General features: G+C 34.4%; 1 protein-coding gene across 3 annotated transcripts in view; it reads right to left on the bottom strand.

Annotated features, from left to right (window-relative positions):
* VPS13A (vacuolar protein sorting 13 homolog A) overlaps positions 1 to 27,802 on the bottom strand; it is a 263,707-nt gene that overhangs the window by 65,941 nt on the left and 169,964 nt on the right. For all 3 annotated transcript variants that reach the window (XM_049897014.1, XM_049897015.1, XM_049897017.1), the window contains exons 39-50: positions 27,368 to 27,600; positions 26,397 to 26,489; positions 25,562 to 25,918; positions 23,725 to 23,826; positions 22,066 to 22,224; positions 21,633 to 21,888; positions 19,743 to 19,903; positions 16,994 to 17,097; positions 12,475 to 12,757; positions 8,129 to 8,524; positions 7,745 to 7,849; positions 6,891 to 7,037 (exon numbers count right to left, since the gene is read on the bottom strand). In XM_049897014.1, coding sequence (XP_049752971.1) covers positions 6,891 to 7,037; positions 7,745 to 7,849; positions 8,129 to 8,524; positions 12,475 to 12,757; positions 16,994 to 17,097; positions 19,743 to 19,903; positions 21,633 to 21,888; positions 22,066 to 22,224; positions 23,725 to 23,826; positions 25,562 to 25,918; positions 26,397 to 26,489; positions 27,368 to 27,600 — 2,396 coding nt within the window. The remainder of the gene's footprint in view (positions 1 to 6,890; positions 7,038 to 7,744; positions 7,850 to 8,128; positions 8,525 to 12,474; positions 12,758 to 16,993; positions 17,098 to 19,742; positions 19,904 to 21,632; positions 21,889 to 22,065; positions 22,225 to 23,724; positions 23,827 to 25,561; positions 25,919 to 26,396; positions 26,490 to 27,367; positions 27,601 to 27,802) is intronic.

The following is a 27,802-nucleotide window of genomic DNA, read 5'->3' as shown; positions in this document are numbered from 1 at the left end:
AGGGGTAGATAATAAGGTAACCACAAAAAGGAATATCAATTCCATAACTCAAGAAAAAAGCCAAGAAAAATGTAACGACTCAACTAACATAAAGTTAAACATTATGAAAATGAGGATCTCACAAGCTACTAAGAAAAACGTCTCAGCACAAAAAAGCATGTGGAAAAATGAAATGGCCAACAGCTCACATGAAAAGGCATCAAAATGACAGCACTAAAAACTTATTTATCTATAATTACCCTGAATGTAAATGGACTAAATGCACCAATAAAGAGACAGAGAGTCACGGACTGGATAAAGAAACACGAGCCATCTATATGCTGCCTACAAGAGACACACCTTAGACTTAGAGACACAAACAAACTAAAACTCAAAAGATGGAAAAAAATATATCAAGCAAATAATAAGCAAAAAAGAAGAGGAGTAGCAATATTAATTTCTGACAAAATAGACTTTAGACTTAAATCCGCCACAAAGGATAAAGAAGGACACTATATAATGATAAAAGGGACAATTGATCAGGAAGACATAACCATATTAAATATTTATGCACCCAATGACAGGGCTGCAAGATACATAAGTCAAATTTTAACAGAATTGAAAAGCGAGATAGACACCTCCACATTTATAGTAGGAGGCTTCAACACACCACTTTCGGAGAAGGACAGGACATCCAGTAAGAAGCTCAATAGAGACACGGAAGACCTACTTACAACAATCAACCAACTTGACCTCATTGACTTATACAGAACTCTCCACCCAACTGCTGCAAAATACACTTTCTTTTCTAGTGCACATGGAACATTCTCTAGAATAGGCCACATATTAGGTCATAAAACAAATCTTTGCAGAATCCAAAACATCGAAATATTACAAAGCATCTTCTCAGACCACAAGGCAATGAAGCTAGAAATCAATAACAGAAAAACTAGGGAAAAGAAATCAAATACTTGGAAAATGAACAATACCCTCCTGAAAAAAGACTGGGTTATAGAAGACATCAAGGAGGGAATAAGGAAATTCTTAGAAAGCAACGAGAAGGAGAATACTTCCTATCAAAACCTCTGGGACACAGCAAAAGCAGTGCTCAGAGGCCAATTCATATCGATAAATGCACACATACAAAAAGAAGAAAGAGCCAGAATCAGAGAACTGTCCCGACAACTTGAACAAATAGAAAGTGAGCAACAAAAGAACCCATCAGGCACCAGAAGAAAACAAATAATAAAAATTAGAGCTGAACTAAATGAATTAGAGAACAGAAAAACAATTGAAAGAATTAACAAAGCCAAAAGCTGGTTCTTTGAAAAAATTAACAAAATTGATAAGCCATTGGCTAGACTGACTAAAGAAAAACAGGAAAGGAAACAAATAACCCAAATAAGAAACGAGAAGGACCACATCACAACAGAGCCAAATGAAATTAAAAGAATCATTTCAGATTACAACGAAAAATTGTACTCTAACAAATTTGAAAACCTAGAAGAAATGGATAAATTCTTGGAAAAATACTACCTACCTAAACTAACACATTCAGAAGTAGAACAGCTAAATAGACCCATAACAAAAAAAGAGACTGAAACGGTAATCAAAAAACTTCCAACAAAAAAAAGTCCTGGCCCAGACGGCTTCACTGCAGAGTTCTACCAAACCTTCAGAGAAGACTTAACACCACTACTACTGAAGGTATTTCAAAGCATAGAAAAAGATGGAATACTACCCAACTCATTCTATGAAGCTACCATCTCCCTGATACCAAAACCAGGTAAAGACATTGCAAAAAAAGAAAATTATAGACCTATATCCCTCATGAACATTGATGCAAAAATCCTCAACAAAATTCTAGCTGATAGAATCCAACAACACATCAAAAAAATAATTCACCCTGATCAAGTGGGATTTATACCAGGTATGCAAGGCTGGTTTAATATCAGAAAAACCATTAATGTAATCCATCACATAAATAAAACAAAAGATAAAAACCACATGATCTTATCAATAGATGCAGAAAAGGCATTTGACAAAGTTCAACACCCATTTATGATAAAAACTCTTACCAAAATAGGAATTGAAGGAAAATTCCTCAACATAATAAAGGGCATCTGTGTAAAGCCAACAGCCAATATCACTCTAAATGGAGAGAACCTGAAAGCATTTCCCTTGAGAACGGGAACCAGACAAGGATGCCCTTTATCACCGCTCTTATTCAACATCGTACTTGAAGTCCTAGCCAGGGCAATTAGGCTAGACAAAGAAATAAAGGGTATCCAGATTGGCAAGCAGGAAGTAAAGCTATCACTATTTGCAGATGACATGATCGTATACATGGAAAACCCTAAGGAATCCTCCAGAGAACTACTGAAACTAATAGAAGAGTTTGGAAGAGTCTCAGGTTATAAAATAAACATACAAAAATCACCTGGATTCCTCTACATCAACAAAAAGAACACCGAAGAGGAAATAACCAAATCAATACCATTCACAGTAGCCCCCAAGAAGATAAAATACTTAGGAATAAATCTTACCAGGGATGTAAAAGACCTATACAAAGAAAACTATAAAACTCTGCTACAAGAAATTCAAAAGGACATACTTAAGTGGAAAAACATACCCTGCTCATGGATAGGAAGACTTAACATAGTAAAAATGTCTATTCTACCAAAAGCCATCTATACATATAACGCACTTCCAATCCAAATACCAATGTCATATTTTAAGGGGATAGAGAAACAAATCACTAATTTCACATGGAAGGGAAAGAACCCCCGAATAAGCAAAGCATTACTGAAAAAGAAGAAGAAAGTGGGAGGCCTCACTCTACCTGATTTCAGAACCTATTATACAGCTACAGTAGTCAAAACAGCCTGGTACTGGTACAACAACAGGCACATAGACCAATGGAACAGAATTGAGAACCCAGATATAAATCCATCCACGTATGAGCAGTTGATGTTTGACAAAGGACCAGTGTCAGTCAATTGGGGAAATGATAGTCTTTTTAACAAATGGTGCTGGCATAACTGGATATCCATTTGCAAAAGAATGAAACAGGACCCATACCTCACACCATGCACAAAAACTAACTCCAAGTGGATCAAAGACCTAAACATAAAGACTAAAACGATAAAGATCATGGAAGAAAAAATAGGGACAACCCTAGGAGCCCCAATACAGGGCATAAACAGAATAAAAAACATTACCAAAAATGATGAAGAGAAACCCGATAACTGGGAGCTCCTAAAAATCAAACACCTATGCTCATCTAAAGACTCACCAAAAGAGTAAAAAGACCACCTACAGACTGGGAAAGAATATTCAGCTATGACATCTCAGACCAGTGCCTGATCTCTAAAATCTACATGATTCTGTCAAAACTAAACCACAAAAAGACAAACAACCCAATCAAGAAGTGGGCAAAGGATATGAACACACATTTCACTAAAGAAGATATTCAGGCAGCCAACAGACACATGAGAAAATGCTCCCGATCATTAGCCATTAGAGAAATGCAAATTAAAACTACGATGAGATTCCATCTCACACCAACTAGACTGGCATTAATCCAAAAAACACAAAATAATAAATGTTGGAGAGGCTGCGGAGAGATTGGAACTCTCATACACTGCTGGTGGGATTGTAAAATGGTACAACCACTCTGGACATCCATCTGGCGTTATCTTAAACAGTTAGAAATAGAACTACCGTACAACCCAGAAATCCCACTCCTTGGAATATACCCTAGAGATACAAGAGCCTTCACACAAACAGATATATGCACACCCATGTTTATTGCAGCTCTGTTTACAATAGCAAAAAGCTGGAAGCATCCAAGATGTCCGTCAACGGATGAATGGGTAAATAAATTGTGGTATATTCACACAATGGAATACTACGCATCGATAAAGAACAGTGACGAATCTCTGAAACATTTCGTAACATGGAGGAATCTGGAAGGCATTATGCTGAGCGAAATGAGTCAGAGGCAAAAGGACAAATATTGTATAAGACCACTATTATAAGATCTTGAGAAATAGAAAAAACGGAGAAGAACACATACTTTTGTGGTTACAAAGGGGGGAGGGAGGGAGGGGGCTTTTTATTGATCAATCAGTAGATAAGAACTGCTTTGGGTGAAGGGGAAGACAACACTCAATACAAGGAAGGTCAGCCTAATTGGACTGGACCAAAAGCAAAGAGGTTTCCGGGATAAAATGAAAGCTTCAAAGGTCAGCGGAGCAGGGGCTGGGGTCGGGGGAACTTGGTTTGAGGGGACTTCTAAGTCAATGGGCAAAATAATTCTATTATGAAAACATTCTGCATCCCACTTTGAATTGTGGTGCCTGGGGTCCTAAATGCCAACAAGCGGCCATCTAAGATACATCAATTGGTCTCAACCCACCTGGAGCAAAGGCAAAGGAAGAACACCAAGGTCACACGACAACTAAGAACCCAAGAGACAGAAAGGGCCACATGAACCAGAGACCTACATTATTCTGAGACCAGAAGAACTAGTTGGTGCCCGGCCACAATCGATGTCTGCCCTGTCAGGGAGCACAACAGACAACTCCTGAGGGAGCAGGAGACCAATGGGATACAGACCCCAAATTCTCATAAAAAGACCATACCTAATGGTATGACTGCGACTAGAGGAATCCCAGAGACAATGCTCCCCAGAACTTCTGATGCCACAGGACAGGAACCATCCCTGAAGACAACTCATCAGGCATGAAAAGGGCTGGTCAGTGGGGGAGAGAGAGATGCTGATGAAGAGTGAGCTAATTAAATCAGGTGGACACTGGAGAGTGTGTTGACAACTCTTGACTGGAGGGGGGATGGGAAGATAGAGAGAGAGGGAAGATGGCAAAATTGGCACGAAACGAGAGACTGAAAGGGCTGACTCAATAGGGGGAGAGCAAGTGGGAGAAGGGAGTAAGATGTATGTAAACCTACATGTGACAGACTGATTGGAATGGTAAATGTTCACTTGAAGCTTAATAAAAATTAATTAAAAGCAAACAAACAAAGGAACAGTGTGGAAGTGTATAAACTGTACTAATCTCCCTAATTTATCCCCTATACCACATCCCCTTGGCTCAGAATGTCAGTAGCCATGTTGAGGTGTCCTACACATGGAGACTACAGGATTCTTTTGTGAAGGGGATGGGAAAGTAAGAGCTGATATCTTAAGTTGTCATATTATATTATTTAAAATGTCCAGTTTAGAACAACAGCAACAAAATTATGTGACACACAAAGTAGCAGGGAAGCATGCCCCAAACCTGGGGCAAAAAAAGCAGGCAATAGAAACTGTCCCTGATAAATCCCAGACAATGGATTTAAAAAAACTGAAGGAAATCATGTTTAAAGAATTAAAGTGTGAGAATAATGTCTCACCATATAGATAATACCAATAAAGAGACAAATTCTAGAGCTGAAAACTACAATAACTGAATGAAAAATTCACTAGAGGGGCTCAACAGAGGATTTGAGGTGGCAGAAGAAATAATCAGCAAACCTGAGGAGAGATGAGCAGAGATTATGCAATCCAAAGAGAGAGAGAAAAACGAAGAGTCTCAGAGAAATGAGGGTACTGTTTAGTGTACCAGCAAGAGGTACACAATAAATATTTGTTGAAAGAATGAACGAACAGATCAACTTGAAGAAAAGGTGGAACTTCTAGAAATGAGAAATATAATTGTTTAAGTAAAAAACTCAGTGGATGGTTTAAATAGCAGTTTAGACATATTAAAAGTAAAATTTGTGAAATAAAAGATATGTATAATTTATTCAAAATGCAGCAAAAAAGAGTTAAACTGATTAAAAGCATAAGATGCATGGAAAATAAAATATGAAAATCTAACATATGTCTGATAGGAGGAAATGGAAGAATGGAGGAGAGGCAATAGTTAAAAAGATAATATTTGCAAATTTTACAGAAGTATCAAATAAATGAATCCATAGATCCAGGAGTAAAGCATTCCAGCAAGATAAATAAAACCACACACACTTAAGCAGATAGTAGAACGACTGCAGAACATCAAAGACAAAGAGAAGAAAGACTCTGAAGGTAGCCAGAGAGAAAAGAAAAATGATCTCCAAGGAAATAGCAGAATCACAGCAGAATTTTCAACAAAATGGATTAAGGACCTAAATGTGCAAACTAAAACCATAAAATTCTTAGAAGAAAATGCAAGGGCAATGCTGTTAGGCCTAGTTTTTAATAACGGATTATCAACTATAATAAGAAGTGCACAAACAGTAAAAGACAAAATAAGTAAACTAGACCTCATAAAAATTAAAAACTTTGTTCACCAAAAGACTTCACCAAAAAGATGAAAAGAAAGCTAATGACTGGGAGAATATCTTTGAAAACCACGTATTTGACAAGAATCTAAAAATAAAAAAAACATATAAAACTTCCACGACTTAACAGCAAAAGGACAACCCAATCATAAAATGGGCAGAAGTCTTAAATAAACATTTCACCAAAGAAGACATTCAAATGGCCACCAAACATATGAAAAGATGCTCAACTTAAAGTCTGGCTTGCCCTATTCTATGAGGGCATTCCCAAAGCTTCCAGGAGAGAATAAATCATCTCTTCTCTTTGATGTATCTAGACCTTATCTAGTCTTCTACTGCTGTATTTACCCCAGTTGGTTAGGAACTGTTAAATGCCTCTCTCTTATTAAGCTATGCATTCCAGAAGGCAAATCTGGCTCTTAATAATTAAACATCCTGGCACACTGTAATACTCAATAAAAGTTCAAACCCAAATGGACAGGGCAGGGGGAGGGGGAAGTTAAAACATTACACAACGATTTCAAGTACCTAACTTCAAGGAAAAAAGAAAATTCAAAGAGGCACATATCTGAAATTCACCTACTCACCTGCTCCAAATCAAGAGAGAACCATTTATCACTTCCTTCTTCAGCCACTGATACACAATATTTGCTTTTGTTTTTAATCATATAAAAAGGGGTAAACGTCACAATCCTGGTAATATTAAAGCTGCTGAGGTCTATAGTGACACCAACCTGGAAGGGAAACATTAAGTTACCTTGCAACAGTTACATTATCATAACCACTAATAACCAGTGTTCTCCAGCCAATACTGACTTGTGGTGACCTCATGTGTGTCAGAATAGAACTTGTGCTCCACAGCGTTTTCTTTTTTTTTTCTTTTTATTGTGCTTTAGGTGAAAGTTCACAGTTCAAGTTAATTTCTCATTCAAAAATGTATACACATACTGTTTTGTGACACTGCTTGCAAACCCCTCAATGTGACTGCACACTCCCCGCTTCCGCCCCAGGTTCCCTGTAATTGTTCGACCAGTCTCTGTCCCTTCCTGCCTACTCATCATGCCTTTGGACAGGAGTTGCCCATTTGGTCTCACACACCCAACTTAATCAAGAAGCACGTTCCTCACGTGTATCATTCCTTGTCTTACAGTACTGTCAAATCTTTGTCTAAAGTCCATAGGATTTTCAATGGCTGGTTTTTGGAAGTAGATCACCAGGCCTTTCTTCCGAGGCACATCTGGGTGGACTCAAACCTCTAACCTTTAGCTTAGCCGCCAAACCCTTTAACCATATGCACCACCCAGCTACTCCACATTATCATAACGCCCTTATAAAAATTAAACTCTGAGCTAGGCACTGTGTAACTGCTATGAATGCAGAGACCATGTTTACATGTTTTAGGCACAGTTTAATTTTTTTGATAAGCAAAGAATTAACTCACCTGATACTCCATATTCAGGGCTTTACATTTAACAGCTCCATGACTACCAACGGTATCAATTGAAAACTGATCTGACAATTCACTATCAGTTACCATAAGCTGAACCTAGAAAGAGAGATTTCAAATATATTTCAATTTAAGTAACTTTAAAAATTCCAATCTAAATTGAGAAATCTTCTAGTTTTTAGCACAAGCTAAATATTATATTGCTAATACACCAAACCTTTCCCCAAAATATATTCTAATATTTTTAACTTCAAATATTTAACAAATGTTATTTTTATCTAGGTTTCATAATAATTAATTCTTTAGAACTCTACAAACTAAAAAGGAGTCTTAAATAGCTAAAGAGCAGTAAAAAGCTAAAAAAAAAAAATTACATACCTTATTGTCATTAAAAAAGTGCTTTGGCTGAAAAGAAAAGAGAACTGGCTTTGTATAATTAGGTGGATGCTTTCGATGAATTCCATCTGCCTTGTATTGTAACATGCGGCCAGTTTTATTGACCATCCAATAAGGACTATGAAATGCCACAACCACCTGGCCAGTATTATAAGTCACATGGATAGCAATATCTAAATCAGTCTTTTCTATTTCTGTAACACATGTAAAGTTGATGAAACCAATGTCTTGTTGATTAGGTTTTATATGATATTCACTTTTCCAATCATGATTAAGATAGTCAAGTAATTTTAAGTGTAGCTTGGCTTTATCCAACTCTGCAGTATAAATCTGGGCTGAACATCCTTCATTTAAAGTAAAAATCCTATGTTCAGTCCCCTGAAATAAAAAAATAAATAAATACAATGAATTTTTAAAAGTTTTAGAATAATAAGCAAGAAAATTCTATTTAATTATGCAACACAAAATTCTTTCGAAATGCCTCTATCAGACAAGTGACATACTCAGAGTCTGAAGACGTATATTCACACTCTAATTCTGCCAACTGTGTGAACATCTATAAAATATTCAATCTGGGATTTGAGTTTCTATATTTTTAAAGTGGTCAAAATGACTTCCTTCAAAGATTATTATGAGGATTAAATCAAATAATATAATGTGAAACTACACTGGAAATCATGAACATAAAACACTATAATTAGTAACATAAAAATAATCTTATCAACTAGTGATTTTAGTTTTGAAAACTATGAAATAATGAAAAGTGTATGTGAAAATTAATGACAAAAATAAGCAATCACTAACTCCCATGCTTGATTTTTTAATAATCCTTCATAACTTATTTCCAAGCACTACCATATTTTTACGCAAATAACTTGCACCTTCTACGTTTGTTTGCTAAACGTGCCCTCCCCTGACAAGCAAGGTATTTTCGTAAGCGCGATATGCTAAGTTTTTTTATACGGCAACATGTTAAAAAAAATTGACATAGTAGCATTTATGAAAATACCTCTGCGCGGAGGGTGGGGAGGGCATGGTTGGCAAACAAATGAATAAGGTGTGAGTAATTTGTGTAAAAATATAGTATTTATATAGCATATTATGTATCACTCAAAACTGTTCACTCCTCTCTACTCACACTTCTATAATCTTAGTTCATGTTAGTTTGGTCACTGTGATCTTTAACCTTAACAGTCTCCTAACTGCTCTCTCATGTTGTCCCCTCACCGTCTCTACACCACAGCTGAACTATCTTTCTAAAACCTTATTATATCACTTCCCTGTACTCTGAAAACTGGCAGACAGAATCTGATACTTATAAGCATCAAATTACAGGTTCATTGAGACTGGAACTTAGTACAACTGGTTATGTCCCCAGTTTTTTTCAGCAACTTTACCCTCCCCCTTCCTGATCCTCTGACCTTTTAATAAATATACTCTAAATATCCACTATGTGCTTGAACATTGGGTAACATAAGGAAAAATACGGTTCTCATCTGGTTTATGACAATAAATGGCCTATATCTGAATAACTCAGCAGACTATAACGTAAACTGAGCTAGGCACTGTGTAAGTTCTGTGAATACAGAGACCATGTTTACTTTGTTTATTTTTAAACCCTCAGTTCCTACATGGTGCCAAGCATGCAGCTCAGATGCTAACTAATGTTTGTTGAATGAAACAGTGTATAGTTCTTAAACAAGAAGCTTATATTCTGCAGGACAAAGAGACAGGGTAAAGGACAAAAAGTAAGATACAGAACTGGATGAAAACTTGCAGGAAAAAGATTTAATATACTTCATATGTTGTGTAACAATCACATAGAACAACTCTGCTGGTTTAGGAGCTCAAAGGAAAAGAATATAAGGAAAAGATATCAGAGAAAAATGTAAATAAGAAAGTAAAACAAGTAGTTTTAGCAAAAGCATTTGTAATCATAGGTGTAACAATGAGTATATCTAACACCTAGACTGTGGTTTCTAAATACCATTTTCCGGTAAAATGAAACAGGGCTCCTTGAAGAACTGATTGATTCTAGGGCTGGGACAGGAAAAATACAAGATGAGTGCAAAATGTCTTGAGTTGCCAGAAACACAACACTTTAAATAAAAATTTCATGTATATCACAAAGGCGCAGAAATTAACATGAAAAAGCTCGTGGTAGCCAAAGTTGGAACAAAGTAGAACCGCTCCACAGGGTTTCCAAGGAGCAGCTGGTGGATTCAAACTGCGGACCTTTTGGTTAGTAGCTATAGCTCTTAACCACCACACCACCAGGGCGCCACAGTATTGGATTATAAACTTAAAATAAATATCCCTGAATCCTTCCTGTTATAAAAAAATAACTGAATAATTAAATAGAGAGAAGTGACCGTTTTTCCTTAAAAATATTTCCTCCTTCAGGAGGAATGATGAATAGGGAAAAATAGTAAGGTTATAATGCAGAATCCTGACAGATACTACCTTAGCCAAGTGATCACGGTTAACATCACCAGCGATACATATTAATATCACGTATCCCTTGATATGATGCACTGAGAGGCAAACACCACCTCTTTGATATCCTTCCCAGTAATGCAAGTCCTCAATCTAATCCTGAGAAAATATCAAGCAATGCCAACTTGAGAGATATTCTACAAAATAACTGTCAGTGACAGAGCTGGAATTCAATCTCAAATCTATCTGACAATGAAATGCAAATTCTTAAGTACTATGATACCTGTTACTCCTATGAAAAAACACTGATGCTCTTAACCCACAAATATTTTTAACTCCTCCTCCCAAAAAGACATGTATCAGAAAAGTGTGAACATATGACAAATCCCAAAGCAAAATAAACTAATAATTAATACACTACAATGGAAAACTACTTTCTTTCATTTGAAAAGCATGGGAAATAGAATGTTAAAATAGAAAAATTTCTATGTTATAACAACAGTAAGGGACCAGAATTAATCTTTAAAACAAAGAGTATTCCAACTGGGGAAGTCAGCACATCCTATACAAGGCAAGGTCATGGAAGCTCCATAAACACATCCAAACTTCCTGAGGGACCAGGAGCTGAGGGTTGTGGGGGCCATGGTCTCAGGGAACATCTAGTTCAACTGGCATAACATAGTTTATAAAGGAAATGATCTACGTTCTACTTTAGTGGGTAGCACCTGGGGTCTTAAAAGCTTGTGAGTGGCCATCTAAGACACTCCATCAGAAGCAAGGGAAATTGAAGAAAACCAAAGACACAAAGGAAAGATTAGTCCAAAGGACTAATGGACCACAAGTACCACAGCCTCCACCAGACTTAGTCCAGTACAACTAGATGGTGCCTGGCTACCACCACCAACTGCTCTGACAGGGATCACAATAGAGGGTCGCGGACAGAGCTGGAGAAAAATGTAGAACAAAATTCTAAATCACAAAAAAAAGACCAGACTTACTGGTCTAACACAGTTTGGAGAAATCCCAAGAGTATAGCCCCCGGACACCCTTTTAGCTCAGTAATGAAGTCGCTCCTGAGGTTCACCCTTCAGCCAAAGATTAGACAGGCCCATAAAACAAAATGAGACTAAAGGGGCAGACCAGCCCGGGGCAAGGACTAGAAGGCAGGAGGGGACCCAAGGTCAGGAAGGGAGAGTGTTGACATGTCGTGGGGTTGGTAACCAACGTCACCAAACAATATGTGTACTGTTTAATGACAAGCAAGTTTGTTCTGTAAATCTTCATCTGAAATACATTAAAAAAAAAATTTTTCAAAGAAAAACACTTTTATAGGGCATATAATCCTTTTAGAGAATTAACACTAGGATAACATAATATGCAGTGTTTTTTTTTCCCCTTTTAGTATCTAATAATTTCAATACTTATTCTCATACTTGCCTCAAACATTACTTCTATCCTTTAAGTATATGATTTATAAAATACACATACACGGAAAAAATGAGAAATATATATTCTAAAACATTAACAGTGATAGCTTCAGATAGTGTGATTACAGGCAATTTTTATTATCACTGCTTTCTAAATTTTCTAAGAAGACCATTATTACTTTCATAAATAATTTTTTAAATGGCATATCACACCTGTACATATAATTTGTATTCAACTTAGTGGCCAAAGAGTTAAGGTAAATCAGTGGAAAAGATTACTTTTTAATTACCTTTATACGTAACATGATTAAAATATTTCTTTTGCATTTGAAAAACCTGAAAACTAATAATATTCTTTACTAGCATAAATATTTTATTGTCTGTAACATTTTATTATTCATAAGCTTAAATAACTAAAGCTACAAAATCAGAGACAAGAAGATACTAAAAAAAATTCCGGCATACCTCTATATAATAAGCAATTTTGTAAGGAAGAAGATTTCGGAGCAGGATAGGTGGCCATAAATGGATTATGTATGGTAAGTCCCAACCATCTTCTGAATACACTGAAAGAAATGTCAAATTATCTTTTTCTGGAACAATATTAACAATAAATGGTTTCTTGGAAGGGTTTGTAGGTCTACATTTCTTCTTTATAAGAGCTCCATCATTTTTTATAATTTCTTCAAACTCAATTCCTTCACATACTCCATAGCCCTCATCTTCTGGCTTCAGAAAAAGGAGTGATCTGCATTAAAGAGTAATATAAGACTTCAAAATGCTTTAAAAGAAAACCGGTATTAAATTACATGATTGTACCTTTAGAATAATAAAATTACCTCCCTTCATTCCATTATAATAAATTTTTATATTTTGACATTCTTTTCAGCCATAGAAAAGAGAGGGAAAAAGAGAGATAGAAGGATAGATAGATAATTTTTATCTTTGTTTTCTGGCATCTAATCAAGTTATTTAACTTTTAAGAATATTTTTCTCCCAAACTTACTATCTTAAAAAAAAGTACATTTACAAGGTTAATAACTAGTTTCTTATAGAAAATACATAATCATATTGTATTGGTCATATGTGTAAAACAAGCTATATACAACTGTGTCTTTTTGGACACTAAATTGAAAGAAGTTAGCTTTCTTGGGTTTGTGGCCCTAATAGGAAGTATGGATCTTGATTGGGTTCACTAATTAAAGAAAGTATTTCTATTAAAAAAATTAATCACCAGCTTTTCCAAGTTAATCAAATGAAAGCTTTCGATATGTACTTAACTTTATTAAAACACTGACATAGTTACAGAGAAGTGGATGCAATAAAATGGTGACAAAATCATCAGATGTCGCGTATGATCAATCCTTTTATTTAAATACCACTTTTTTGTTTATATTTAACTTTATTTTTAGGTTTAATATTTTTTAACCTAAGTTGTACCCCAAAATAAAGATTTAAATATTTTTATATTTATAAAACTAATCTCTTATGACTATCAAAACTATCTCCGGGCCCAATTATTTTCCTAAGTTCTAGTCCTAAAATTTTAAATATCTTCTCGATATTTCAGCAATGATGCCTGATGGCACCTTAAATTTGCTAGATTAAACACTGAACACAGAACCCTCTAAACCCACTTCTCTCTATATCCTTTTTCAGGGACTCCAACTATAGATACTTTGTACTTTGAAATATTAGGCTCTTCCTTCTTCTCTGACCCATACATAAAATTATTTGTTAAATCAGTTCTCCGATTTAGCCTATTGTAATTTTACATTCTCTCCGTAATTTTCATTCTACTTTCCATTCTTACTTTTAACACTTAAAGATGAAAATTTAATATTCTTCAAACTAATTCTAATATACACATCCAGTTTGTCAAAACCTTTATCAGACCCATTATGTATCAATGAGAAGCCAAAACTGGAAATGCGAAAACAAGTAAGACATTCACAATCAGATGGAAAACATAACACTAAAAGATAACCACTGCACTATGACAGGTACCAAGAACCATATTCACACAGGAGAGTTACAGGAAGGTTTAAGAAATGAATGAGGAAGAGAAAGCAGGAGAGAAAGGAGATGATCAATGGCAAGAGGTTCTGAATGAGAAGAGATGGTGGAATGGTCTGGAAAGAGAAGGAGAACACTAAATCTTCTGAGACAGGAAGAAGGAAACAGATTATATTACCATATTAATCAGTAGAGATAAAATTTATGAAAATGAAAAAGCAAATACTTCAATGTGAACCTAATCTTCCAACATGCGTACTACACTCCAAGCAAACCCCCAACTATTCTTATAAAAAAAAAATTCTTATAAACCTGTACAAACCCTGGGCTTTCATGCGTCCTTATGCTTGCTGGTGCACTTCCTTCCACTTAGATTGCCCTTCCACATTGTGCCCGGCTAATGTTCACATTACTATATTTTTACCTATATTTCATGTACTTTGCCCAGGCGTCATCATTAATCCCTTCTTTGCACTTTCATAGTTTTCTGTAATTATAACACTTTCTGTAACTCTCTACAATCCATTGTTTTCTACCTTACGTATTTATGTAATATATCAATCTCTCAAAGGCCATATTATTGTTACTGTTTGCCATCGAGTCAGCTCTGACTTATGGCAACCCCAAGTACAACAGAACAGCTGCCTGATCCTGCATCGTCTTAGTGGTTGTTGGTATGTTCAAGTCCGTTATTGTGGCCACTGTGTACGCTAAGTGCCTTCCAACCTAGGGGACTCATCTTCTAGCACCGTATCAGACAATATTCTGTTGTGATCCACAAAGTTGTCATTTGGTAATTTTTGGAAGTAGATTGCCAGGCCTTTCTTCTTCATCTATCGTAGTCTGGGAGTTCCTTTGAAACATATCTACCATGGGCGTCCCTGCTGCTATTTGAAATACCAGTGGCGTAATTTCCAGCATTATAGCAACATACAAGCCACCACAGTATGATAAACTGACAAACGTGTGAGGGACAAGGGCAACAGCCATGTCCAATTCACCTTGATATCTTACAGTGTCTTACACACAAAATACACTTGGTAAATACTCTGTTGAACAAATCAAAGAGCAGCGCATTTAACTCCTACAGAAAAAGATAATTATTTGTTAGCTTAAAATCTTATATTTTAAATATAAGGAGACCTATATCTAAGCATTGGTGCCCTGGTGGCAAAGTGGTTAAAAGCTCAGGCTGTTAGCCAAAATGTCAGCAGTGTGAATCCACCAGCTGCTCCTTGGAAACCCTATGGGGCAGTTCTACTCTGTTCTATAGGGTTGATATGAGTCAGAATCAACTTGATAGCACATAACAACAACAACATATCTTAAGCACTGGACTAAAAGAGTAAAAGAATAGGTGAAATCCAGGCTGGTTGGTCACTATTGGGCTTTAAGATGGAGTAACTTTTGGGCACAGTGGTTAAGAGCTCAGCTGCTAACCAAAAGGCTGGCAGTTTCAGTCCACCAGCCGCTCCTTAGAAACCCTACGGGGCAATTTTACTCTGTTCTCTAGGGTCGCTATCAGTCAGAATAGACTCAATGGCAATGGGTTAATGGGTTAACTTTTACATAATAATTTAATATTTAGCCTTGAAAAAGAAGTGTAAAAATACTCTAAAGGGCTGTTTTTCTATCATCAGAGTCACAAAATATATAGCAATAATTTATTAAGTAATAATTTATTTAAAATAAAGCAGAATGCCATTAACTTTTTTATCCAAAGACAAAGGAATCTGGAGTACTTCACAGAATTTTTCAAACATATCTTACATGCTATCTTTAATTGTATCTAGTCAACCACCGAAAACCGTATGAAGCACAATTCTACTCTGACACACATGGGGTCCCCAAGAGTCAGAAAGGAGTCAAAGGCAATTTTTTTTTGGTTTGGTCTTGCTACTCACTCTAAAACAAGGTTAGACATAGTAAATGATTTTTCTTCCTTTTGTTATTATTTTTTGTCTCTCAACAATACAATTTTTCCATCAGCAAGTTTAAACTAAATAAAATATCCATCAAAGTTAGTAGATCTATTTGTCTGAAAATATATACCTAAAACTGCTAGATTACCTTCCACACATTAGGAACTCCATCTTGAACCCCTAGGCACAGGTCAGAACCAACAGAGGCAAGAAAGAGTTTAAGTACAGCTTGTAGCTTTGCCTCTGTACTCTGTTCATGTCTACTGTGAGTTTTTTTTTTTTTTTGGCGGGGGGGATGGTACTAAAACAAACTACAATGCTTAATGTTGGGAAACGTTTTATTCTCAAATAGAGTTTAATCTCCATAGAAGAGATTGTTTTCAATTTTAAATTAAATATCCTGAACAATAATGCTTATTGGTTTAATATCAAATCCATAATTATAAGACTAGCCCATCAATCAGTATTTTGTTACAGTTTTCATAATCCTTTTTTAATGAGTTCATATCAAGCTTAATCTAATCACTTTAAATATTTAAGATTAATGTACCATATACCTCTGCTTACATTACAACTCTATCTCTAAACAGTTAGCATATAAATATATAAAGTATTTTACATTTTCTAAAAAATTTTTTAATTCTTTTTAAACAACATTAAAAACAAAATACTATTCATGACAGCATATATAAACCCAGAAGCCACCAATCATGCTCAATTAGACATTTTTAAAAATCATAAAACATGTACGATTATGGTTATGATGGCAATATTGCAAGCATATAATAATCATATTTACAATTATATGTAATTAAATATTTATGTAATAATTAAATATATTATATTAAATGTTTCTAAAACCAACAAAAACCTTCTAAGTGTCCTGAAACCTAAATAAGTTATATAATTATCACATGAGATATTAATAAATATCTTAGTAATAACAAAACTTCATAACTTAAAGGTAGACACCCATACAGCATCAGAAACTAAAATTACTATAAGTGACCTTAGAACGAACAAAAAGATAAAGAAAAAGAAATCACCGGTAAGATGATAAAGGTATGTTGAATTCATTTTCAGGTGAAGCAGTTCCCAGTAAAGTGTCTCCTTCGTAAATAAAGAGTGAGACTGAAAAATGATTTCTAATCTGGGGGAAAAATATTCAGTTTCATTAATCAAAGATCTTAAATACATTTTTTAAAGTAGCCCATCTAAATATCCCAACAAAGAGACTCTCAGGTAATACTCATCTTGCTCATACAAATTTGAAAGAAATAAATGTAAAATTATTTTCGTAAGAAATACAAAAGAAGTTCCCATAGTTTTATAGAAAAGGAAAATCAAAAACAATATTTAAAACTCCTAGAAGGAAATAACATAATATCTTCTTGACCTTTTGAGATAGGAAATAATATTTTTATACATGTTTGATTAGATATCAAGGATTTTTTAAAGGTCATAAGAAAAAACATAGCAAAATTTTAAATGTCTATATGACACAAGTGAAAAATAAGCCACAGGCTAAGAGATGTCTACAATATATTTAATAAAGGATTCACATCCAATATACACAAAGAAATTCTAAAACTCATTAAGAAAGTTGCAATCAAAAGAAACGAGAGAATAGAATAAAAACAGGCTATTCAGGAAAACTAAGTGACAACAAATGAAAAGATGCTCAACCTTCCTAGTAATCAAGAAAACGTAAAATTATAGGATATCTTTTCATACTAACAGATTGGAAAAGTCAGAAGTCTTGCAATATCAATAGCTGAAGAGGACGTAAAGAAACAGAACCTCCATACACTGACGGTGGAATCTAACTGATAAAATCATTTTGGAAAATAATTCCGCAAAAACCTAGTAAAAATAAAAATGCAACTTCTTTAAGACTTAGCAATTTTGCTTCTAGTTACATACGTACAGAAATAGTTACACATGTGCAGAAAAAGACATTCATATTCACTATAGCACTAATTTTAATATGAAAAAATAGAAACACTCTCCTTAACAGAGGAATGACAAAGAAAACTGATATATTCATGTAAGAGAACGTGCTATAGCAGTTAAAATAATAATCTCTGTGCATCAATACACAATTACATTCCAAACAAAATGTGGTATGAAAACACAAAATAGCAGAATAATGTGAGCAGTATGCCATTTACCCGAGACACTATGAAACAGAACACGGTATGCGTCTTAGGGACACATGTAATTTTACAAAAACATGAACTAGAGTGATATACCCCAAATTACCAAACTGATGATTTCCAAATTAATTTCCTCTAGGGAGAAGGAAGAAGGGAAAGTGAACTAAGAGGGAGATAAAATGGTTGATTTTAACTTCATCTATATCTTATTTTTTTAAATATCTGAAGCAAAATTTAAAATATCAATATCCATTATATTTCAAGGTGTGGATAGAGAGATCTGTATTATAATAAACTTCTCAAAATAAAAAGTAAAGCTGAATAATGTTTTTCAAGAAAGGAATCAATAACAAACCTATGATCAATACTCAGAATGCTCAAACAGCAGGACTGAGGTACAAGGTGTATTAAAATCACAGTTTTTTTTCTGATGATAAATTTGAAATAAATTTTAATTTTACATTCAACTTATCAGTGATGTATGTGTACCCTATTGAGACACCTGCTTCTCAATTGTGCCTGGTTGGAATGTGAAGTGACTAGTTTTTGAAGTGTGATGCTGCTTCCTTTGTTTCCCTGTCAAATTTAGTATGGAAAAATGTGTTAGAAAGCAGAAGATAAACCAGTGATTTGGAACTTGGAAACAAGATGAAAGGCCTGGAAAAAGAATGAGAATAACACTGAGAAGACAGTGGGCAAGGGAGTGAGGGGAGGGGAGGAAAAAGAGGATAAATATCTATACAAAAGCAAGCTACAGCTAAGCAATCCTGGTGGAAGAATTCCCAGAATCTATGACTATTCAAGAACAGTGTAATATTATAAAAAAAAAAAAAAAACAGACTTTAAAGTGAAACAAACTTACGATCAAATCCCATATACAAATATTCACTCAAAATGAATAAAACCATATAACTATTCAGCAACAACATGTAACTGCGTGTAACAACCCAAAAAACCCACTGCCGTTGAGTTGATTCCGACTCATAGCGACCCAACAACATTGGTACACCAAAGTTGATACACACAACAACATTATGCTGAATGAAAGACGCCAGACTCCATTCTGTACTCCATGTCATTTATATAAAATTCTAGTCAGTGCAACTAAAGTACAGTGACAGAAGACCTGTAGTTGCCTGGGGGTGGGGGAGTAAAGAGAAAGGATACTTTTAGGGATGATAAATATGTTCATTATCTCATTTGTGATGATGGTTTCACAGGTGTATTTTTCTGTCAAAACATCAAGTTGTATATGTTAAATAAAAAAAGATATATCAGTTTATTGTGTGCCAATTATATCTCAATAAAGCTATAAAAAATTTCTTATCTCATTCCGTAATTAAAAAAAAATACATACATGCTAAAAAAATCTAAAATAAAATGGTGATGAATATGTTTTAACAAAACAACAATACAAATAGATTTTATAAAATCTATTACAAGAAGTATATTCAACAGAGTCCTACCAAGGACCATATGAGAGTAGCACAATTACTGGTGACGTTCTTTTTTATGATACCAGCTGTATTTGATTACAGACTGTCTTCCTTTGGTAATAATTCACTCTAGTTTTTTCTTTTTCTTATTAGCACCCAAATATGCATAATATGACTCCACATAAAAATGTATCATTTCGTACCTGCACTGGGGAGCGAACTGTTACCTTCTTACTTCCTTCCACCGCGTCTATTTGACAAACGATAGATCTTTCAACTCCAGACTCTCTGTGTCTAACAGTGTACAGACGTCGTCCCACTTTTGTTAAAGGAATCTTATCAGCAGTAGAGTGGTTAACAGGTGCTAAATGAAATATATATATATAGATGTTTTAAAGCTTGGTTATAATTCTTTATATATTAAATTTAAGTGTAGTTAAATATCAGAAACATCAGTTTGTTAACCTGACTACACTAGGCATAAGATGGCCTTACACTTATGCTAAGTTCTACGTCACATACCAAAACCTAACTAAGTCTATTTCCTGCAAATGCCTCTCTATCCCAGAAGCAGGGCCCTAAGCCAACCAATTAGGATTTGCCTGCTCAGTTTAACCTAGTTTCAAATTTCTTTTAATCCCATATTAGGAAAGAAAATACCCACCAGACAATTCAAAATTGCCCAGTATAGCTTTCTGGTTCCAGTGTGCCTATCCCTATAAAACCCTTCCACTTTATACCACTCTCTGAAGCTCCTGTCTGACTTCCAGAACAGATGCTTCCGAATTCACAAATTGCAGATAAAACTTGAGTTCATACACAAATTTAATCTTACAGAAATTTTATTTTTAACAAGATTATTGTCTGAAGTTTATCAATAATAATAACTGACATCTTTGAATATAATCTATACAAAGGGGTATTTTCGGAAGCCACAATAGATTTCCACAGCACTCACCTAAGACTTTCAAAGGATTTTACAAAAAAGAAATCAAATTTTAAAAAATTCATTCAGGAGTTTAATCTAAGACAACAATGGCAAAGCTTTTTAAAATGACAGGTTAATAAGAGGTGTTATTACAAAATAAAAGACTGTACATCTCTGGTTCACTGCCATAACACCAAAGCCAAACACCTTCAGGCAGTCACAGTCAATTACCAAGTAAGCTGCAATTTTTCAGTTTCCAATTTTTCCAACAAGCTGTGACACTTTCAGTTATATCTTGGATTTGACTAAACATAAGTTATATAATTTAATAGACAATTACTGTATTAGAGGAGAAATATTTGTATAAATCACCCCGCACCCATAAAAATGTTTGTTCAAAACCAAACAGATGTAAAATTAATGAGAACTATTCACCGACAATGCTCTGAAAACACCCGCAACATAGCTATTGCTGTGCATCATTTTCTGATTAGGACAAACCACTTGTTATCCATTTTAGTGTTACCCCTCCCGTGTTTAACTACTCTTGCAAACACTCTCCTTGATAACTATATCAACGAGAGTATCAGAAAGTGGTGTAGGTGAGGCTTTTGGGACTATTTAACTTCCCAATGATTAGATATTTTTTTAAGAATGAATTTATTTTCACCTCTCCATAAAAATGAAAAACTTTTGGGAAGCATAAAAGACAAAGGAAAAAATTCTGCCTCAACAGGCATAAAAACTATTTAAAAACTCAAAACCATTTCAAATGTACCATTTTCATGAATTCCAACCTTAATTTGAATTCATTCAGCTGCAAAACTAGTGAAATGCTACTGAGTTCCACAAAAAACGTGGTTAAGACAACAGTAAACAACTATAGCTTGTGAAAACTGAGTGTGGATGAGATCTAATATTTTTCCTCCCAAAAACAAAAAGCAGTAAATCACAATGCTCTAAACCATGCAGTGGCTAAAAATGTCAGAATTTAGAATATAAAGATATATTTAATACAGTAACCAAAGCATTGCAAAGGGAAAAAAAAAAATTCCCAACCTATTAAGAAGGAAATAAAACCTATAAGCTACCACAATGAGTAAAACAGCATATAGAATATAATTTAAAACAAATTAAAACCCCAGGAAGGCAATATATTACTTACTAAGAAGAATGAAGAAAAGCTTGCTGCTTAGGCTGGTCATTGCGCTGAAATGATCGTTGTCCTTAGTTCCAGTATAATCCATACTTAAACTCTCCTTATTTTTCAATGTATATGATTTTGCCATAGGAACGTTGAGTACACTGAAGGAATCACTTGGTGAAACAGAGATAGTAAGTCCAAGAGAATTTATAATCATAAATGGTGCTAGATCCTTTAAAAAGACATCTGAAGATCCAGTGGCAGCTTCTGTAAATGCCTAATTAAGAAACAAAAGATCTTAACTAAAACACTATATATATAAAACATGGAAAATTAAATGACTAGAACACTAAAGGATACATGCCAAAAAACTAAGTAAACTTTTTATTTAACAAAAAAAGGCTCAATGCACACTAGGGTCCTATCACTGAAAGCTTCAAATTTCTTTTCTTACCTTGCCTAAATTATTTAACATTACAAGGCCACACTTGGATAATGTAATGTTTAGTTGATCTTTTGAATAGAAATTAAAGATAGTTTTATATTCTGGCACTCTGTAGTTTTCTTCTTCAGTATCTGATTCAACAATGGCTTTCCTTGCTTTCTTTTTCATCTAAAATGGCAAACAAATTATAAAAATATAAGAAAAACTTATTTTTCAGAGCACAAATAAGTCATTTTACAAAGTATAAACTTTAGACAAGTCCCAATAACAGCTTTAGAAAGAGGAATATATTTTATCAGTTCTACTTCCTTACTGGAAACACCTGGAAATCACCAACAAAGGTCCCATAGGAGAAGAGCAGTACTAGAGGAGGAAAAAAAAATCTCCTATCATCAGTGAGAATATAACAGTAGTCACAAATTAGAAGAAAAAAAAATTATCAAGTGCATATGAAATCTAAGCAAAAATTAAAAGCATATACATCATGAACCAAAAACGAAACCAAACCCAGTGCTGTCGAGTCGATTCCGACTCACAGCGACCCTACAGAACAGAGTAGAACTGCCCCATAGAGTTTCCAAGGAGCGCCTGGTGGATTCGAACTGCTGACCCTTTGGTTAGCAGCCATAGCACTTAACCACTGCGCCACCAGGGTTTCCATATTCATCACAGCAAAAGGAAATTTCGAAGAAAAGGGGTCATTTTTAGTCTTTCAATCATGTTATAAATGAAGAACAGAAACCTAGGGACTTAACAAAGTAGGACAATTAGTGACAAAACAGTGTAGTATACCCAGGACTCAAGAGGATACCTCTTTTTAGGATTCAGAGATTTACTGTTCATGTACAAAAAAAGTATATTCTGGCCTAAAAACGGTCAAAGGAGTTCCTTTATCTAAATGCTTTATCTGGAATATCTGAAAATCAAATTTAATGGTCTAATGGCAAAAAAAAGTGGGACACGCCAAGCCAGCTACCTTTGTTATTACTTCAGCTGGCTCTAAGCTACTGAAAACTTGTCTGCAGGTTGACTGAACTTCTACTAGTCAGGAGACATGCTGGTTAATCTACAGTTTCCTGCTTTAGGAACACAATTTCATCCATCTAAAGGCCCTGATTCTCATAATTAAACAAATGTGCAATATATTTTAAACAGATAACAATATAACTTCTTCTGTAAATAAATTTCAGAGGACAAAGGAAACTCTGGATGGACGGACAACAACCTACGAGAAAATGATAGAGGCACTGTAACACAGTGGATAAGAGTAAGAACTCTACAGTCGGGTTTGCATCCCAACTCTTCCGCTTTCTAGCTATAATTACTTTTGGGAAGTCCCTTAGCCTCTCTGGTCTCAATTACTTCACACATTAAAATAAGGATAAAAACTGTATCTTTTTCAGAGGGTTGTTGTTAGGGTTAAATCAAAGATACCGTACTTAGAACAGTGTCTCCTACATAATAAATGTTATATAACTATTTGGATTAGAAACATAGGAGGCATCAGCCTTAGATTTGAAAATTACATTCAGAGTCGAACAGGAAAGCATGTAGGACAAGGCTCATAATAAGAAAACTTCAACTTTATTGTGATTAAAATTAACTCATGTTTCAGGTGGTATTGCCATTCTAAATTTTTGGAGTTTATTTTTCAGACTTCAAATATACCTTGAATCCAAGATTCCATGGTCTAAAATCCTCAGTCTGATCAATTTCTAAGGGTTCCAGCAAAGGCTCCCATACACCAAACATTTCATTGTAATAGTGTACCTATAGAGAGAAATAGAGACAATTTTAATTTTTTTAAATGAGGTGTTCTGCTATTTTCTAAAATGATCTTCCATGCTGTTTCTCACCAGCATGTCTTTTGGCTGTATTATTTCTTCTATATGAATGCTCTTACGTATCGTTAAGCTGCTTTCTATATATACTCTTAGTGCTTTCCTCACCTGGCTACCCTCACAGTCCATATTCACTCGTTAAAATTTAGTTCAGGTAAAGCTCTCTTCCAAGCATTTTTCCTTTACTTGCAGGTTGGGTTAAGCATCAAACACTATATTTACCTATTATATATCATTGACATTTTTGAACATGTGTCTTTATCCATAGAATGAAAGTCCCTTGAAGGAAAGTATCAAATCATTCAATGAGTGTTTATTTATTTGAATACTCTGAATTTCTTGGGCATCCTACATCAAATTCTCTGTAAAATATACAGATATTTCGCTTCTAAACAGAATCTGAAATTTTAAAACCTAGTCACTTATAATTCTATTAGTATATTACTCTCTGTTAGAGAGAGTAATATACTTATTACTTATTACACTTAAATACTATAAGCAGCTTATAAATTTTCTTATTAGCTGTTATATGGTAGACTATTAGTTTCAATAGACAGAAACTGAATTAATAATTTAAACCAAAATATCCCCAGGGATGCCTATATGTGGATAAATTCTGAAGCTAACTATATGATGGTTCAGTTCAAGTATCTTCCAAATTATAGCAACTAAAAAACAAACAAACTCAAAAAAACTGTTTTAAAAGTACCCTAAGGAAAATCTAAATTAGTGGACTCTCAGGTTCCTAGGTGGCACAAACGATTTGCACCTGACTACCTAAGGAAACCCTGGTGGCGTAGTGGTTAAGTGCTACAACTGCTAACCAAAGGGTCAGCAGTTCGAATCTGCAAGGCACTCCTTGGAAACTCTATGGGGCAGTTCTACTCTGCCCTACAGGGTCACTATGAGTCGGAATCAACTCGACGGCACTGGGTTTAGTTTTTGGTTTTGGTACTAACCTAAAGGTTGGTGGTCCTGTGGAACAACAGTCAAGAAAACTTTATGAAGCAGTTCTATTCTGTAACACATGGGGTTGCCACGAATCAAAATCAACGTGACAGCAAAAGGTTTGGTTTTTGGTTTAGTGAACTCTCACTAGACTCTAAAGATCCTGCACTGTATAAAAATACAAGGCATATCCTTCTAATTCTTCATATAACTCTTGTAGAAAAGATTATACATGTATTCAGAAATCCAGTCTATTTTTCTTTTCAAAGAAAAAATATGTTCAATTTATAAAAACAAGAAATTTGAATCTAGTCAACAACTGCCTATTAATGTATCACCTCAGTGTTGGTAACATCAAGTGAAATGTAAACTTAATGAGAATATATATTCTAAAAGAAAAAGTTATATACACATAAAAGCAACCATGTTGCTGTTAGTCAATCCCAACTCATGGTGACCTCAAGTGTGCAGATCAGAACTGCTCCATAGAGTTGTCAGGGCTGCTTCCAAAGTACCTCTACACCAAGCGATAATCTCATTAGTAACTTAAACTTTACATATATGATTCAAACAACTAAAAATTTATAAACTTTTTTCCAAAAGTTTTTTGAACATTATATTTGCAATAAGCTTGATATAAGTATCTAATATTCTCAAAATATTCCATGGATGGCATTATTTGTTGCAGAAATTGGAAAAATACTATACATGCTTACTTCTAGCTCAAGTTGACAATGGAGATTTATTAGGGAACTCCAGTTTTTGCCTTCCCCTGAAAAACGTGACTTTGCCAAAAGCATAGGCACTGTTCTATGACCAATTCCAGCCTCCAGAACTATAAAAATGGAATCAATGTTTATTTTTATCATCTCTCCTTTGGGTACCAACTCAGTTGTAGGGGCTGTGTTTTCAGCTTCATTTGGCTCCTCAAGGAACCACATTTTTAAATTCTTTGTATCCTTCTTTTCCCATAACTGTGCTGCAGAAGAAGTAGCCTCTTTCGGGGTGGTTTCCTTAGTTGCATAAAGTGCTGAAGTTATGGTAATCACGGTATTTATGATAACTGGTGAAACCTAAAAAAAAAAAAAGAAGAAAGTTAAACTAATAAAAAATCTACACATACCACTTTCAAAGATACTTTAAAAATATTAAATGTATTTGTTGAAGGATCATGAGCAATTAATATTGAACTAACATTAATATCATGAAATAGTAGATACAGCTTACTGCCTACAAAAAAATTAAAATTATCAACTAATTTCAGTTTGTTAAAATATTTACATGATTATTCCCGATATTAAACTGATCAAGTGTAATTTCAACTAATTAATGAATGTTGGATGCTGAAATGAAAGCAGTCAAACACCAATAATAAAATAGACGATAACATTCATTATAAAATATACATTAAATAATACTATTTTCAAAAACAAGCTTCATTTATTTTGCTTACTTAATGCATAGACTTGCTATAATAAATTACTTGTTTTAAGCTTTACTGATTAAAAGGAAAAGTGCAGGAAAGAGCTTAATAATCATATTTTAACTTACCTTTAGTGTCAGGGATTTTACTGACATATCAATCACTTGTGGGTCCGTACCTATCCGCGTAGCCTGATAAAACAAGTCACAGGGCTGCAAAACCTGTATGAGAGAAAAACCAATACTACTAAATTAGCATCATTCTTAAAATATTTGTATTTAAAGACTTTCCTAGTAATGGCTATGTTAATAAGCAAATTTGTCAAAATAACCATTTATAAAACAACCAAAAAACCCACTGCCTTCAAGTTGATTCCGACTTACAGCAAACAAGTGACTCAGTTACACACTTTTTATCCTCTTTATTCATTACTTATAATAAATAGAAAATCTTAACAATACTATTAGAAAAAACATTAATATAACAAATTATGTAGAAGCATTTTTCAGTATGAAAAACATAAACTTCTAGTATGTATTTTTTTTTTTTTAGCACTTATAAAATAAAAATTTAGCATGGTATTTTTTCCACTTTAAAAGGCTAAGATATTACTAGAAACTAAAATACAAATGCGGAGTGAGTCAAAAGCAAATGGCCAATGGTTCAAATAGCTCAGTGAGAAAAGCAAAAATAAAAACTCACAACAAAATATCTGGTTAGGAGAATAAAAAGTAAGAATAATAAAACTGAAACAACATAGTAAGCAACTGGTCGAAAGTCTTAAAAGCCAAAGAGAAGTTTGGGGCTGACAAGGTAGAAAGTCAGAGTGAGGACTTTATTGAAAACTGTTAAGTTGAAATCGACCTCTTAATGACACTATTCCAACATATACATATAAGACAAATAACAATGAAGAATAACTGAAAGCAGGAAAAAGAATTTCAAAGCTCATGTAATAATTTAGGTTTTCAAAGCAGAAGAAAGGTATTTTACAGAGAAACATTGGAAAGTATGTGGGTAGCTTTAATTTCCTAGAGTAGTACATACCAAATCCAAAATAAAATTTATAATTAAGCAGATAATTAAAAACAAAACTCACAGTAGTTACATTGCCTTTTCTCTTGACTGGAAGAAACGGGCATGCTCTCACTTGGAAATCTTTAATGGCAGCAGTCATTGTTTCATTTTCAAGATCGCCTTTCCAACAAATTTCACACTGTGTGGTAATGACTAAGGCAGGGGCGTCATTTCTTGTCATGTCAGCCACAAACACAAACTCAGGATTTTTAATCATAACATTTATTTCCCACTTTTCTGGTTCCGCTACAGGCACTAAAATATAAATAAAAATGAATTACTGTTTTAAAACACATATAACTATTTGCTATTTACATTATTTATGAATACTTCATAATTTATGGGAAAATGTTCTTTTCATTCTAAGTAAAAAGCAAAGTAAAAGGATCTTAGATCCCAAAGTAAATCTACTGCCACTCTTTTAATAAAGACTTGAAGAAGCTGTAGCCAAAAAATG

Source organism: Elephas maximus, chromosome 9 (genome assembly GCF_024166365.1).
Source record: "Elephas maximus indicus isolate mEleMax1 chromosome 9, mEleMax1 primary haplotype, whole genome shotgun sequence".
In the NCBI taxonomy this organism is placed as follows: domain Eukaryota; kingdom Metazoa; phylum Chordata; class Mammalia; order Proboscidea; family Elephantidae; genus Elephas; species Elephas maximus.
The sequence above is the reverse complement of the archived record's forward strand: the minus strand, read 5'-3'. Positions and strand labels throughout refer to the sequence as shown.